The 13,956-nt window shown below is 61.4% G+C and overlaps 1 protein-coding gene across 1 annotated transcript; it reads left to right on the top strand.

Annotated features, from left to right (window-relative positions):
- Window positions 1-19: 19 nt before the first annotated feature.
- On the top strand, window positions 20-884 carry TMEM203 (transmembrane protein 203). The gene has a single exon (XM_068164218.1). The coding sequence runs from the start codon at window positions 143-145 to the stop codon at window positions 551-553; it is 411 nt and encodes a 136-aa protein (XP_068020319.1). The 5' UTR covers window positions 20-142; the 3' UTR covers window positions 554-884.
- Window positions 885-13,956: the final 13,072 nt, after the last annotated feature.

Raw genomic sequence — 13,956 nt, 5'->3', positions numbered from 1 at the left:
CTTGCGACGTCATCGCGCAGCGCCGCTTCCCTTCGGCCGTCATCATCCTGCGCCGCCGCCGGGCCCTGCCGAGGCCTGGCGGGGCGGGGGGTGGCGGCCGCCCCGTTCCCGCTGTCTCCATGTCCCCGCAGCCGCCGGGACGATGTTGTTCTCCCTGCGGGAGCTGGTGCAGTGGTTGGGCTTTGCCACCTTCGAGATCTTCCTGCACGGCCTGGCGCTGCTGGTCTTCTCGGTGCTGTTGGTGTTGAAGGTGGACGGCGAGGCCTCGGCGCTCTCCTGGTGGGTTGTTTTCGTGCCCTTCTTCGCCGCCGACGGGCTCAGCACCTACTTCACCACCATCGTCTCGGTGCGGCTCTTCCAGGACGGCGAGAAGCGGCTGGCGGTGCTGCGGCTCTTCTGGATCCTCACCATCCTCAGCCTCAAGTTCGTCTTTGAGATGTTGCTGTGCCAGAAGCTGGTGGAGCACACCCGGGAGCTCTGGTATGGGCTCATCATGTCGCCCGTCTTCATCCTCCTCCAGCTGCTCATGATCCGAGCCTGCAGGGTGAACTGATGGCGAAGGAGCAGGCTGCAGGTCGCTGCCCCTGCTGTGGCCAGGGATGTGCCTGGCTCCCTGGGGGGCCCTGGACTCGTCGAGCTTTCCCCCTCCTGCATTTCTGACAGTGGTGGTGTCAGGGTGCAGAGGGCTGGAGCTGCTGGGGCTAACCTCACTGCTGCATTGTAGAGATCATCGTGGTCCTGCCAGAGGTCCTCTTGTGCTGTGTCCTCATTTCAGTTCACTGAGCTCTTGGTGTTAGGAGTCTCCTGCTGTGCAAGCACTGCTGGAGATGCCAGCCACTGCATTGGGAAATAAAGCTGCATGCAAGGGCTTGCTTTACTCATAACTTCCTTTTCGCCCTAGAGAATGTTTGGACTTGGAAACTGCTGCTTGGAAAAGGGGAATCACCATGGGGTTGGTTGGTGGCTGTGCACCCCCACCCCCCTCCCCCCACTGCTGCCAGCCAGAGGTGCCACAGCTGCTGCCTCACCAGCCCTGCCCTGCCCTGCCAGAGGTGCCACAGCTGCTGCCTCACCTGCCCTGCCCTGCCAGAGGCTGTGGTTGAAATGCTGGCTGCAGCTGCACAGCTCATTTGTTTCCACTGTCCTCTCACTCCCCTGAGCCTTCAGTGCTGGCAGGGTTCTGTGGGGCCATGCTCTGAGACAGAGAGAACTGCTGTGGATGTTTTGAAACAGAAACCTTGGGGTTGGTTTTTTTCCCCCCTTGGGATTTCAGATCCAGCCCCTGAATACTCACCACAGATACCAGGAGATGGCACTCAGCCCAAACTTGGGGACAGGGAAAATGATCCCAGTACCATAGGCAAACAAAATAACTACCTTCTGTGGGTGTTGAGAGGAAAAGGAGGCTGGGGGGAGAGCCTCTGGCTCTACAGCCCCCTGAAAGGAGCTTGGCCCCAGGTGGGGGTTGGTCTCTTCTCCCAAGGAACAAGTGACAGGGCAAGAGGAACTGGCCTCAAGTTATCCCAGGGGAGGTTTAGGTTGGACATTAGTTTGCTGCTGACACCAAGCTGTGTGGTGCAGCAGACAGCTGGAGGGAAGGGATCCATCCAGAGGGACCTGGACAGGCTAGAGAGGTGGGCACAAGCCAACCTCAGGAGGTTCAACAAGACCAAGGGCAGGGTCCTGCAGCTGGGTGGAGGCAATCCCAGGCACAAATGCAGGCTGGGCAGGGACTGGCTGGAGAGCAGCCCTGAGGAGAGAGCCTTGGGGGTGCTGGGGGAGGAGAAGCTCACCAGGAGCTCTCAGTGTGCACTTGCAGCCCAGAAAGCCAACCAGAGCCTGGGCTGCAGCAGGAGAAGTGTGGCCAGCAGGGCAAGGGAGGTGATTCTCCCCCTCTGCTCAGCTCTGGGGAGACCCCACCTGGAGTCCTGCCTCCAGTTCTGGAGCCCCTATGGCAAGAGGGATCTGGAGGTGCTGGAAGGTGTCCAGAGCAGGGCCAGGAGGATGAGCAGAGGGCTGGAGCTGCTCTGCTGTGAGGACAGACTGAAGGAGTTGGGGCTGCTCAGTCTGGAGAAGAGAAGGCTCCCAGGTGACCTCATTGTGGCCTTCCAGGATCTGAAGGGGGCTCCAGGAAGGCTGGGGAGGGACTGCTCAGGATCTCAGGCAGTGATAGGACTAGGGGGAATGGAATGAAGCTGGAGGTGGGGAGATTGAGGCTGGAAGGGAGGAGGAAGTTCTTCCCCATGAGAGTGGTGAAGCCCTGGAATGGGTTGTGCAGGGAGGTGGTTGGGGCCCTGTCCCTGGAGGTGTTTAAGCCCAGGCTGGCTGAGGCTGTGGCCAGGCTGATCTAGTGTGGGGTGTCCCTGCCCATGGCAGGGGGGTTGGAACTGGCTGAGCCTTGTGGTCCCTTCCAACCCTGACTGATACTGTGATACTCTGATACTGTGACATGAGGGAAAAGCTCTTCCCCTTGAGGGCTGTCCAGGCCTGGCCCAGGCTGCCCAGGGCAGTGGTGGAGTCCCCAGCCCTGGAGGGGTTTCAGAGCCATGGGGATGGTTAGTGGGGAGCTGGCAGTGATGGGCTCAGGACGTGGTGAGCTGAAAGCTCTTTTCCAGCCAATGCATCTCTGTGCTCCTGTGGCAGTGGGGGGAGGGTGAGGCAGGGCACAGCTGCTGCTGGTTGTGAGGGGAGATGTCTCAGCTTAGGGGGGAAGCAGTGGCCTCAGCCCCCCCTGGCAGCCTGAGCCATGTGGTGTTACTTGAGATCAGCAGGTTCCATGCCAGTGCTCCCAGCACCACCTCCCCTGTGTCTGTGGCGCCCCCCACAGGGGTGTGGAGTGCAGTGGATCTGCTGCTTGCTTCTGTGGGACTTCAGGTGTGGCTCTGCAGCTCCAGCCCAGAGGATGGCTCTGCTGGACTGAGCTTTGCAGACCTTTGTGCTCTGGAGATGTTGGCTCTCACAAAACATCTGCTGGCTCCAGCCTCTGCTCCCTACCCTGTCCCTGTCTTTGCTCCTGCTGCCACCTCTGCCCTCTGCAGCTCTCAGGCTCTGTTTCATGATCTCAAGTTGGGGAACTGCTGTGTAACCAACTCCCCAGTTCAGAGTCACTGAGCAGTGGCCTGAGGAACACCAGGAATCTACTCTGTGAGATGCTCTGAGGACAGGAACCATGCAGCTGCTCCTCTCTCCTCTCTCTCTGGGTCTGATCTGCTCCTGAGATGCTCTAAGGACAGGAACCATGCAGCTGCTCCTCTCTCCTCTCTCTCTGGGTCTGATCTGCTCCTGAGATGCTCTGAGGACAGGAACCATGCAGCTGCTCCTCTCTCTCTGGGTCTGATCTGCCCTCTGAGATGCTCTGAGGACAGGAACCATGCAGCTGCTCCTCTCTCTCTGGGTCTGATCTGCCCCTGAGATGCTCTAAGGACAGGAGCCATGCAGCTGCTCCTCTCTCCTCTCTCTCTGGGTCTGAGCTGCCCCTGAGATGCTCTGCGGACAAGGAACCATGCAGCTGCTGCTCTCTGGGTCTGAGCTGGAATGGTGCTGGGACAAGCAGCAGTCTGGTCCAGCAGGATCCATGGCTCCATGTCCCAGTGGAGGCCAGAGACAAGCAGAGTCCCTCAGGGATCAGTCCTGGGCCCAGGCTTGTTCAACATCTCTGTGGGTGCCATGGACAGTGGCACTGAGTGCACTCTCAGCAGGTTTGCTGCTGACACCAAGCTGTGTGGTGCAGCAGACAGCTGGAGGGAAGGGATCCATCCAGAGGGACCTGGGCAGGCTGGAGAGGTGGGCACAAGCCAACCTCAGGAGGTTCAACAAGACCAAGGGCAGGGTCCTGCAGCTGGGTGGAGGCAATCCCAGGCACAAATGCAGGCTGGGCAGGGACTGGCTGGAAAGCAGCCCTGAGGAGAGAGCCTTGGGGGTGCTGGGGGAGGAGAAGCTCACCAGGAGCTCTCAGTCTGCACTTGCAGCCCAGAAAGCCAACCAGAGCCTGGGCTGCAGCAGGAGAAGTGTGGCCAGCAGGGCAAGGGAGGTGATTCTCCCCCTCTGCTCAGCTCTGGGGAGACCCCACCTGGAGTCCTGCCTCCAGTTCTGGAGCCCCTATGACAAGAGGGATCTGGAGGTGCTGGAAGGTGTCCAGAGCAGGGCCAGGAGGATGAGCAGAGGGCTGGAGCTGCTCTGCTGTGAGCACAGACTGAAGGAGTTGGGGCTGTTCAGTCTGGAGAAGAGAAGGCTCCCAGGTGACCTCATTGTGGCCTTCCAGGATCTGCAGGGGGCTCCAGGAAGGCTGGGGAGGGACTGCTCAGGATCTCAGGCAGGGATAGGACTAGGGGGAATGGAATGAAGCTGGAGGTGGGGAGATTGAGGCTGGAGGGGAGGAGGAAGTTCTTCCCCATGAGAGTGGTGAAGCCCTGGAATGGGTTGTGCAGGGAGGTGGTTGAGGCCCTGTCCCTGGAGGTGTTTAAGGCCAGGCTGGCTGAGGCTGTGGCCAGGCTGATCTAGTGTGGGGTGTCCCTGCCCATGGCAGGGGGGTTGGGGCTGGCTGATCCTTGTGGTCCCTTCCAGCCCTGACTGTTACTACTACTCCTATCCATAAGCTGACACAGATGGAGCCCAGGCTGGGTGCTGAGCACCAGGACCTGCTTCACAGGAGCTGCTCTGCTCCTGCTCCATCTTCTGATGTGGTTTCCTGGGGCTTGGTGTCATCCTGCTGGGAGCAGAGGCAGTGTCTGCAGGTGGGGGCTGAGTGTCCCCTCCTGACTCAAAGCCTTCGCCGCTCTTCCTGCTCCTCTCCGCCGGACGCGGCCGGTGGAGGCGGTGAGGAGCGGGACGGGCAGCTTCTGAGTCAAGAGGGGACACTCACTGGGGTGCCCTGGGGACGGATGGGTGTCATTGAGCTCCACAATCACCCCGAGCGGCGAAGCGAGGGAGCGAAGATCAAAGGAGTGAGCGCATCCCTGCGCCCGGCTGCAGCGCTCGGTGCGGAACGGCCGCAGCCGCTTCCTGCCGCTCGGCCCCGGCAGGGCTTGCCCAGGATGTCACCCCCGGCTGTGTCACCCGGGTGTGGTGCTGGACATGCTGGGGGGACGCTGCCGCAGCCACCCCTGCGCTGCCGAGCTCGCCCCTGGGTGGCTTTGCCAGCAGCCGGCGGCGCCCAGCTCGGCTCCGGGCTCAGGTGGGTTTGGGGACACCAGGGTGGCACAGGTGGGGGGGGGGGGTTCAGGGGCTGCCTGCATGGCTGGGGGGGTGGGGACTGCTTGGCAGACAGGACCAGCCATGCCCTCCCCTGGGCAGGGGAGCCACACACCCCCTGTGCCCAGGGCCACCAAGTGCCGCAGCAGAACCTCCTGAGGCAGCTGCAGGTCCCCAGCGTGGGGCTGGGGCCAGGTGGCCACAGAAGACTGCTCAGGGAAGTCCTGCTGGACCCTCCAGCAGCTGGCACAGCTTGAAGGGACAGAGCTTGACACCTCTTCCTTGCTCAGGGTGAGCCTTGGGGTCTCTGGCACAGGGTGGGAGGCACCTCGGGTCTTGGGCCAAGAGACTTTTGCCCTCTGGAGCTGGCTCTGGCAGGGAAGAGCCTCTCTCACCTCTGGCTTTATTTCTGTTGCTGCTGCAGCTCAGTTTGATGGTGCTGCCAGCTGGGCCCTTCCCAGCCCCAGCTGCAGCTCCTCGACTGAATGCCTGCTTGGGGAGTGCCCCAGCTTGCTCCCAGCACACAGCTTTGGACCCACGGGGGGAGCAGAGTGACTTCCCTCTGCCAGTGCTGGGACCCTGCTGGGTGCCCCAGGCCCACCCAGGGCCAGTGGGGAAGGAGGCTCTGCAGAGCCCAGCCTGGGTGCCAGAGCAGCACCACCCTGCCAGTGGGACAGTCCCAGCTGTCACCTGCTGGGCAGCAGCTCTGGAACTGAGGGTGGCTGTGCTGGAGGGAGATGAAGCTGCTGCCACCATGCCCATATGGCATCTCCACAGCAGAGGACAGCCCAGGACAGCTCAGGTGGCCTCCATGCATGGTGAGAAGGATTCTGGCATGTTCTGAGCTACCAGAGGGACATGAGGGCTCCTAAAAGAGACAGCTGGGGCTGGATGGTCCCAGGGGCCTCCATCCCTGCCTGCATCTTGGCATGGGCAGCACCTGGGGACTGTGTGACCTCCTCAGCCTGGTGGTGGCTTTACAGCATCCTGATGTGGTGGCCTGGCCTTGGCCAGGAGCTGGGAGCTGCCTTGCTGGCAGGACTCTGCAGCTGTGGTCTGGGCAATGTCCTGCCTTGCCCTGTGCTCGTGGGAGCAGAGGCCTCCATGTGAAGGCAAAGCTGCCACCTGCCCCCAGGGGTGGCTCAGGGCAGGGTGGTGTGGGAGGACAGAAAAGGAGACAACTGGAGGGTGCTGGCTGTCCAGCATGGACAAACTGGTGCCACATGTGGAGCTGCTGGGCTGAGGGGCACAGCTGATGCCATGGGGTGGGAGCAAGAGGAGGGCTGTGTCTGCAGAGCTGTCCTCTCTTGCAGGGGTAACTGGACCTGCCCCAAAAGCAAGGCCAAGTCTTGCAAGCTTTAACTGGGAGCAGCTGCTGACTACCCACAGGTCTGCACAGGAGGCTCCAGGGCAGGGACACTGCTGGGCAGTTGGTCAGGCAGAGGCCTGTGCCTGCCTCACATCCTCACTGAGACTAACCCCTGCAAACCTGGGCCAGATGCCTCCAAAGCCTTCCTGAGGCAGATGCCAGCACAGTCCCATTTCAGCTGGGGGAGGTGGCTTTGGCTCTTAGCTTGGCTGGCAGCTGCCACATTTCAGATGAGGCTTTGTGAGGTGTGGGTCGAAGCCCAGGTCCCTTCCAGCTCCCTGTTAAGTTGTGTGCCAGGGACCTGAGCCCCCCAGCACCTCCCCAGCAAGCAGCAGCCTCTTGAGCACAAGCATCTGAGCTCCCTATGGCATCAGCTGCTGGGAGCCCACCCCTGTGGGTGTGCTGGGAGGCAGATTTGTCCTTTGGTTGCCCCAAAGCTCTGGGAAGAGGCAGGGTTTGTACTTTGGGAACCCTCTGCCTCACAGGAGGTGACCCCATGGTACCTCCCCAGCAGTGTGGGGCACAGGGCATCACAGGCTGCCATCCCCCAGGACTCCTGGGGGGAGAGAGGAAGATGTGAGTGCTGAGCAGAGACTGGGAATCACAGAATGGTAGGGGCTGGAAGGGACCTCCAGAGAGCACCCAGCCCAACCCCCCTGCCAGAGCAGGGCACCCAGGGCAGGGCACCCAGGAACACAGCCAGGTGGGCTCTGGATGCCTCCAGAGCAGGAGACTCCACAACCCCTCTGGGCAGCCTGCTCCAGGGCTCTGGCACCCTCAGATTAAAGCTCCTCCTCAGGTCTGGATGGAACTTTTAATGTCCAAGTCTGTGTCTTGTCCTGTCCCTGGGCACTGCTGAACGCAGCCTGGCCCCATCCTCCTGACAGCCACCCCTGAAGCATTGATCAGCACTGATCAGATCCCTCCTCAGGCCAAACAGCCCCAAGTCCCTCAGCCTTTCCTCACCACAGAGAGGTTCCAATCCCCTCAGCATCTCTGTAGCCTTTTTCTGTACCTCCTCCAGCAAGCTCCTTCCTGAACCAGGGAGCCCAGAACTGGACACAATAATCCAGCTGTGGCCTCACCAGGGCAGAGCAGAGGGGGAGAAGACCCTTCCCAACCTGCTGGCCACACTCTTCTTGATGCCCCCCAGGATGCCCTTGGCCTCCTTGGCCACAAGTGCACTTTGGCTCTTGGTCATCCATGGTGCCCCAGGACTCCCAGGGCTTTTCCCACAGAGCTGCTTCCCAGCAGGTCTCCCCTCAGCTGTCCTGCTGCAGGAGGCTCTTCCTCCCCAGGCTCAGGACCCTTCACTTAGCCTTGTTGAACTCCAGGAGGTTCCCCTCTGCCCAGCTCTCCACTCTGCCCAGGTGGTGCTGGGTGGCAGCACAGCCTGCTGTGTCAGCCACCCCTCCCAGCTCTGTGTCACCACAGCAAACCTGCTGAAGGTCCACTCTGTGCCTTCATCCAGGGGGCTGAGGAAGATGATGATGAAGGTGCTGGGTGTTCCACCCAGCCAGGCTCCAGCAGTGGTGCCAAGCCCATGGAGCAGGTTCCTGGAGTGTGCTGGGCACCTGGCACCCCTGGCAGCTCTTGCCTGGGGCTTACTGAGCTCTTTAGCCCCCAAGGGTTCAGGTTTGTGGGTGGGCATCCACCACCTGCTCTCCATGGCTGAAACTCTCCAGCCTTGCTCTCTGCAGGGGTTCCCCAAGCCTGCCTGAAGCCAGCCCAGCTGGAGAGCTCCCCTTGTCCAGCTCCCTCTGGCCACTGTCACCCTCCCTGCTCCCCCTCTGCCCATCCCAGGTGCCTGCAGGTTGGACTCACCCAGCCCACAGATGCTTACCACCCACCAGAGCAGAAGGCAGCTTCACCCCTGGGTGCTCAGGAGGTGTCTATCTCCTTTCCCATCTCCAGGGCACTAACCTGCCCTTCACCACCCTGTGCCCTCTGCTGCATCTCTGCTGCTCAAGGACTTGGGGACTGTGGCCAGGACACACATGGCAGCAAACCAGGGGTGGTGGAGCCTCTTTCCATGGAAACAGGAGGAAAAATGTGTTCCCTGTGAGGGTGACAGAGCCTGGAGCAGGCTGCCCAGAGGGGTTGTGGAGTCTCCCTCTCTGGAGAGATTCAAAGCCTGCCTGGCTGTGTTCCTGTGTGCCCTGCCCTGGGTGCTCCTGCTCTGGCAGGGGGCTGGGACTGGATGAGCTCTGGAGGTCCCTTCCAGCCCCTGACACTCTGTGGTTCTGTGACCTTACAGAGGCTTGTAAAGTCAAGAGCAAGCCACCAAGGTCACAGACTGAAAGCTCATCCAGGGCAGGGTCCCCTCCAGGAGGTCACCCAGGAACACCTCCAGGTGGGTTTCCCTTTTGGCTTCTCCCTTGTGGAAGGCAGGGACAATGCAGGTGTCAGGGCTGGCTCCCTGGGTGCTGGCTGACTTTAGTGCCCCAGCCTCTGCCTCCTGTTTGCTGTGCCCTGGGCTGCAGCTGAGGCACCAGCAGGTGACCAGCAGGAGCTGCTGGCTGCAGGCAGGTCTCCAGACACACCAGTGGCCAAGCCTCCCACACCTTGGGTTTTCTCCTGCCTGATAACCTTCCCGCACTGAGTGCATTCCCAGGCAAGCCTCTAGCTCCACAGCCAGGCTCACCCAGCTGTGTCTTCTAGGCACTGGCCTGGCTCAGGAGAGGGAAGGTGAGATCTTTATCACCAGGCTGGCTGGAACCTCTCAGATCACTGCCCAGGAGCTGCCTCTCTGCTGCCTCTTGCTCCCAGGACTTTGTGGTGCAAGAGCCCTGAACCCTTGGCAGCCCAAGGGAGACCTGCCATAGCCAAAGGGCTTCCTGGTCTCCTGCAGACATCCCCCAGTGCTTGCTGAGGGACTCCTCCAGCACGTCACAGTTTCACCTTCTCCCCATTTCCTTATGGCCCTGTTGATTACTCTGGAGGCAGCCAAGCATCTCCAGAGCTGCTTGCCTCAGCCTGCCTCTCATGCTGCTCCCAGGAGCTCCTGTGACAGGGGAAATCCTGCCCTCAGGATGTTCATCCTCATTTCCATCAGGTCCCTGACCTAAGGAAGGCAAATCCTTCAGGATGCCCAGGGACAGAGGAGAGCTCCTGGGGCTCTTGTGAACCTGATCCAGGTCACCCCAACCTTGTCTCCACCCTCAGTGCTCTCACCCCCAGGTGAGCAAACAACCAACAGCCTGAACCCCCTGGAGCCTCCCTCTGCCATGTTCCTCCAGCCCAGCACACACTGGGACCACCACCTCAGTGCTGGGCAGCACCTATCCTGCTGCCAGCAGGGAGCTGGTGCCTGTACCCAGGCACACTGGGCTCAGCTGGCTCCCCCCTCAGCCTCATTGATGCTTTTATTGCTGTCATCGATCCCAGGAGGAGGCAGGTGCTGTGCTAAGCCCCATCCCAGCACCATGGCAGAGAGCTCTGCCCTGGGAGCAGTGCCCACTGGGCTGTAGCTGTGCACAGGGCAGGGCAGCAGACTGCAGTGCCCATGGCTGGCACAAGGGCTGAGCTCCAGGCATGCTTCAGGCCCATAGCACCCACAGCTAGAGGTGGCACCAAGATGGGCACAGTCAGGCCAGTCAGGGTGTGCTTAAGAATGATACAGAGTGGGAAGGACGGTGGGGAGCAGGAAAGGTCCTGGTGTGCTCTGTGCCAGCTGGGAGCAGCATCCCAAAGGCAGCTTTACAGAGTCCCAACTCCAGCAGCCTTGCTGGATCAGGCTGGAAGGGAGGGCTGGAGCTGGACCCTGCTGGGACAAGCCACAGCAAGACTGGAGTGCTGCTGGAGGGGGAGTGGGAGACAGGAGGGAGAGCTGCAGCTCACCCAGAGACGTGGGACCTGCACAGGGCACTGCCTGCAGCTCCTGTGAGCAGAGCTGGGGTGAGCTCATGGTGCAGGAACTGGAAATGAGAGACTCTCCTCTGGGCCTGAGTCAGGCTGTTTGCCTTGCAGAAGGCGCAGGGAAGCTGTCAGCAGGGGAGGTGACCTCACCTCACACACACAGCCCACAGCGATGACCACAGGCAGCCCTCTGACCAGCAGCAATGGCTGGGCTCAGAGCCTGCAGAGCCTGCAGCAGCCTGGCAGCTTCCTCCTGGGTCTCAGAGAGTCATTTTGAGGGTCACAGACAAAGAAATGCTTGTGGGAAGCAGACCAAACAGGGGTGTGTGTGTACTCTGGCCACACTCCTCCACAGCAGCTTTGTCCACCTGCAGCCAGAAGAATGAGGCATTTGGGCTGTTTTATCAGGTAGGAGCAAAGAGCACATTTTGCTCTCAGCAGAGCACATCCCTGAAGGCAAACAGGGCTGGGGCCCCTCGAGACCAGGGGCAGGGGCAGTGGGGAGCAGCTGGAACCCAGGAGCTGCCACCTCAACAGGAGGAGAAGCTTCCTTCCAGGGAGGCTTTGCTGGAGGCCTGGAGCAGGCTGCCCAGAGGGGTTGTGGAGTCTCCTGCTCTGGAGACTTTCCAACCCCCCCTGGATGTGCCCTGTGTGCCCTGCCCTGGCAGGGAGGTTGGACTGGATGGGCTCCAGAGGTCCTCTCCAGCCTTCTGTGGTTCTGTGACACCAAAGACTCAGAGTGGTGCTGCTGTGGGCCAGGCACAGCAGAGCCCTTCCAGGTCCTGCACTGCTCCACCCTTGGGCACCACCCTGCCCTGAGCCCTGGCCTGTGTCTGAGCAGACCCCTCTGAGGGGGTCATCTGAGGGACCTTCAGGGCTGGTCTGTGTTTGGCAGGAGCCAGGCTGCTCTCAGCTTGCCAGTGGCCAGCCAGGGCAGCACCACCTAGGAGAGGGGAAGGGCAGGGATGAGCATGAGCATCCTCCCTCCTGGAGTGCCAGGCAGGGGGGAGAAGAGGCTGTGTCCTGCCCCTGCTGCAGCAGGAGGTAAACACTCAGTAATTACCTAATGAGCTAATGAAGAGGCCTCTGTGGCACCCCGTGAAGGGAGCAGGTGTGGGTGGGACAGGGGGTGCCATGAGCTGGGGACATGCTGCAGTTTGGGAAGAGGTTCTCCTGGTCCCAGGGAGGCTCAGAGGCTCTGCCTCCCCCCAGCCCCAGCTGTAGCTGCCCTGAAGGTTTTGCAGGGAGAGCTTTGTCAACACAGTGCTGAGGCCATTTCCAGTGGCTTGGCCCAGGACTATCTAGGGTAAAGCTCAGTGCTTATCAAACTTATCAGCTCAGCTCCTTCCAGGTGGCACTGCCCCTGCCAGCCAAGCCTCAGCCCTGGCACATGGGCCCCAGGAAGAAGGTGCTGGCAGAGTGGGGCTCCCTGGCTCTCCTCAGCCAGGGGAGCTCAGAGCCCTGCAGCTCTTGCTGGGCTCCAAGGAGGAACCACTGGACAAGTTCATCCAGCCCAGCCACCAGCCCAGCACCACCACAGCCACCATGGCCCCTAGTGCCATGGCCACTTCCTGGAACCCCTCCAGGGATGGGGACTCCACCACCTCCCTGGCAGCCTGTGCCAGTCCCTGACCACTCTGTCAGCAAAGGAATTGTTCCTCATCTCCAGCCTGAGACTGGACCTGGGAGGAGAGCCACAGCAAGCAGAAGAGCTCCCTTGCAACCAGGGCGTCCTTGAGCCACCCACCCAGAGCTGCAGTGTCTCTGGCAGGCCTTCAGCACCCACAGCAGCCCTCTGCTCAAGGCCAGTGCTGGTGGAACTGGTTCTGCTGCTTTTGCACCTGCCCATGCCCTCCCCAGAGGGAGGTGGAGGCTCAGGACCCCAGGAGGTGGATGAAGGGCTCCTGGCCCCACTCGTGGCTGCCAGGTGTGGGAGTGGACACATCTCTCCAGAACTGCTGCCCCAGCAGGTCCAGCTGCCTGTGCTCTGCTCAGAGGTGCCCACAGGCTGCTCTCACCAGCTTGGTGCCCACCCCAGGAGCAGGGCTGAGGCTGGTCCTGCCATCCTTCCTAGGACAGGCTTCAGGGAAGTTGGGAGGCTGAGGGCTCCTTCAGCTCCACACCACCAGGGCTGCTCCAGGACCCTCTTGGAATGAGCACAGCTCTTTGAGGGACCACATCTCTGAGGTGGGGCCACAGACCAAACCTGGGACCCTGAGGCCCTGTGTCCCTGAGCCAGCACTCAGCCCAGCTGCCTGAGTGCCTTCCTCCTCTCACCATGGCCACGAGGAGTCCCCAGGCCTCAGAAGCCACTGTGGTGGCCCTGGAAGCACTGCAAAGCTTGCATCTGGCATTGACCACAGCTGCACTCAGCCTCCTACTGGGACAAGCTGCAGGCTGGGTGCAGACCAGGGGTACTCCCATCCAGCCCCTGCCATGCACCATGCCTGTTGCTGCAGTGCCAGCTCAGTCCCACCAAGGTCTGCACTCCAGTGGACCAGGGCTGATCTGAGCTGGGTTTCACCCAGACTGGTGGCAGTAGGTTTGCCCAGGGGCTGAGCCTGGCACAGAGACCCAGATTCCAGGGCTATGTTGGTGCCTGGGATTGCCCTGCCCCAGCTGCAGGACCTTGCCCTTGGCCTTGTTGAACCTCCTGAGGTTGTCCTGGGCTCAGCTCTGCAGCCTGCCCAGGTCCCCCTGGATGGATCCTTCCCACCAGGGCTGCTGCAGCACACAGCTTGGTGTTGTTGGTGAGCTTGCTGAGGGAGCCTCAGTGCCACTGCTGACAAAGATGTCACACAAGCCTGGTGCCAGCACCAGCAGAGCAGCAGAGGAGGGGCTGGGCTGCAGCCCTGGCTGGCTGGCAGCAGGGGAGGGCACAAGCACCCAGCTCAGTGCATGTTGCAGGCAGTGTGGCCTGGGACAGAGAGCTCCCAGGGACTGCTGCAGCCCAGGGTGGCACTAGCAGGGCAGAGAGCTGGACCTTGGGAAGCTCCATCCCTCCAGCCACACGTGAGGAGGCTTCTCCAGAACTCCCCTCCCGGCCTCGCTGACTCAGCTGAGATAAGGCAGCAGGGAGCTGAAGCTTTCCATCGAGGTCACCCTGCTGGCAGCCTCTCATCAGGGAGGTGAATCAGCAGGGAGCAGCTTCACTCTATGGCCCAAGGAAGCAGATCCCCGTGTCCAGCAGCACCCCCAGTCCCAGGGCAGGGTGCCAGGGGCTGTGCCTGGGCTGTGCTGAGCACGCTGGGGGCACTGGGAGGCTGTGGTGGCACTGGGGGCTGTGAGGACCTGAGTCCTCCTCTCTGTCCTGGCTTTCTTCAGGGTCCCCATGTCTGCAGGGACCTCCAGCCCAGGAGCAGCTCAAGGCTGGGTCACACACAGGGAAGAGGTGACCACAGTCTCAGCTGGACCATGGTCCCCTTGGGCCCTGGCAGAGCTCAGTGAGGGCCATCCTCTTCCTCAGCCTGATTCTCCATCTCAGAGAGACACCTACCTATGTGGATGAGGGCAGGGCACTGCAACCTCCCACTCAGCTC

The sequence above is a fragment of the Melanerpes formicivorus genome, unplaced genomic scaffold (assembly GCF_026170545.1).
Source record: "Melanerpes formicivorus ecotype bairdi unplaced genomic scaffold, bMelFor1.0.p_v2 SCAF_77, whole genome shotgun sequence".
Lineage (NCBI taxonomy): Eukaryota > Metazoa > Chordata > Aves > Piciformes > Picidae > Melanerpes > Melanerpes formicivorus.
This window is presented reverse-complemented; position numbering and strand designations above follow the sequence as displayed.

Excerpts from the sequence above, each read along its gene's own strand:
- TMEM203 (XM_068164218.1), top strand. The coding sequence starts at position 143 with ATGTTGTTCTCCCTGCGGGAGCTGGTGCAGTGGTTGGGCTTTGCCACC.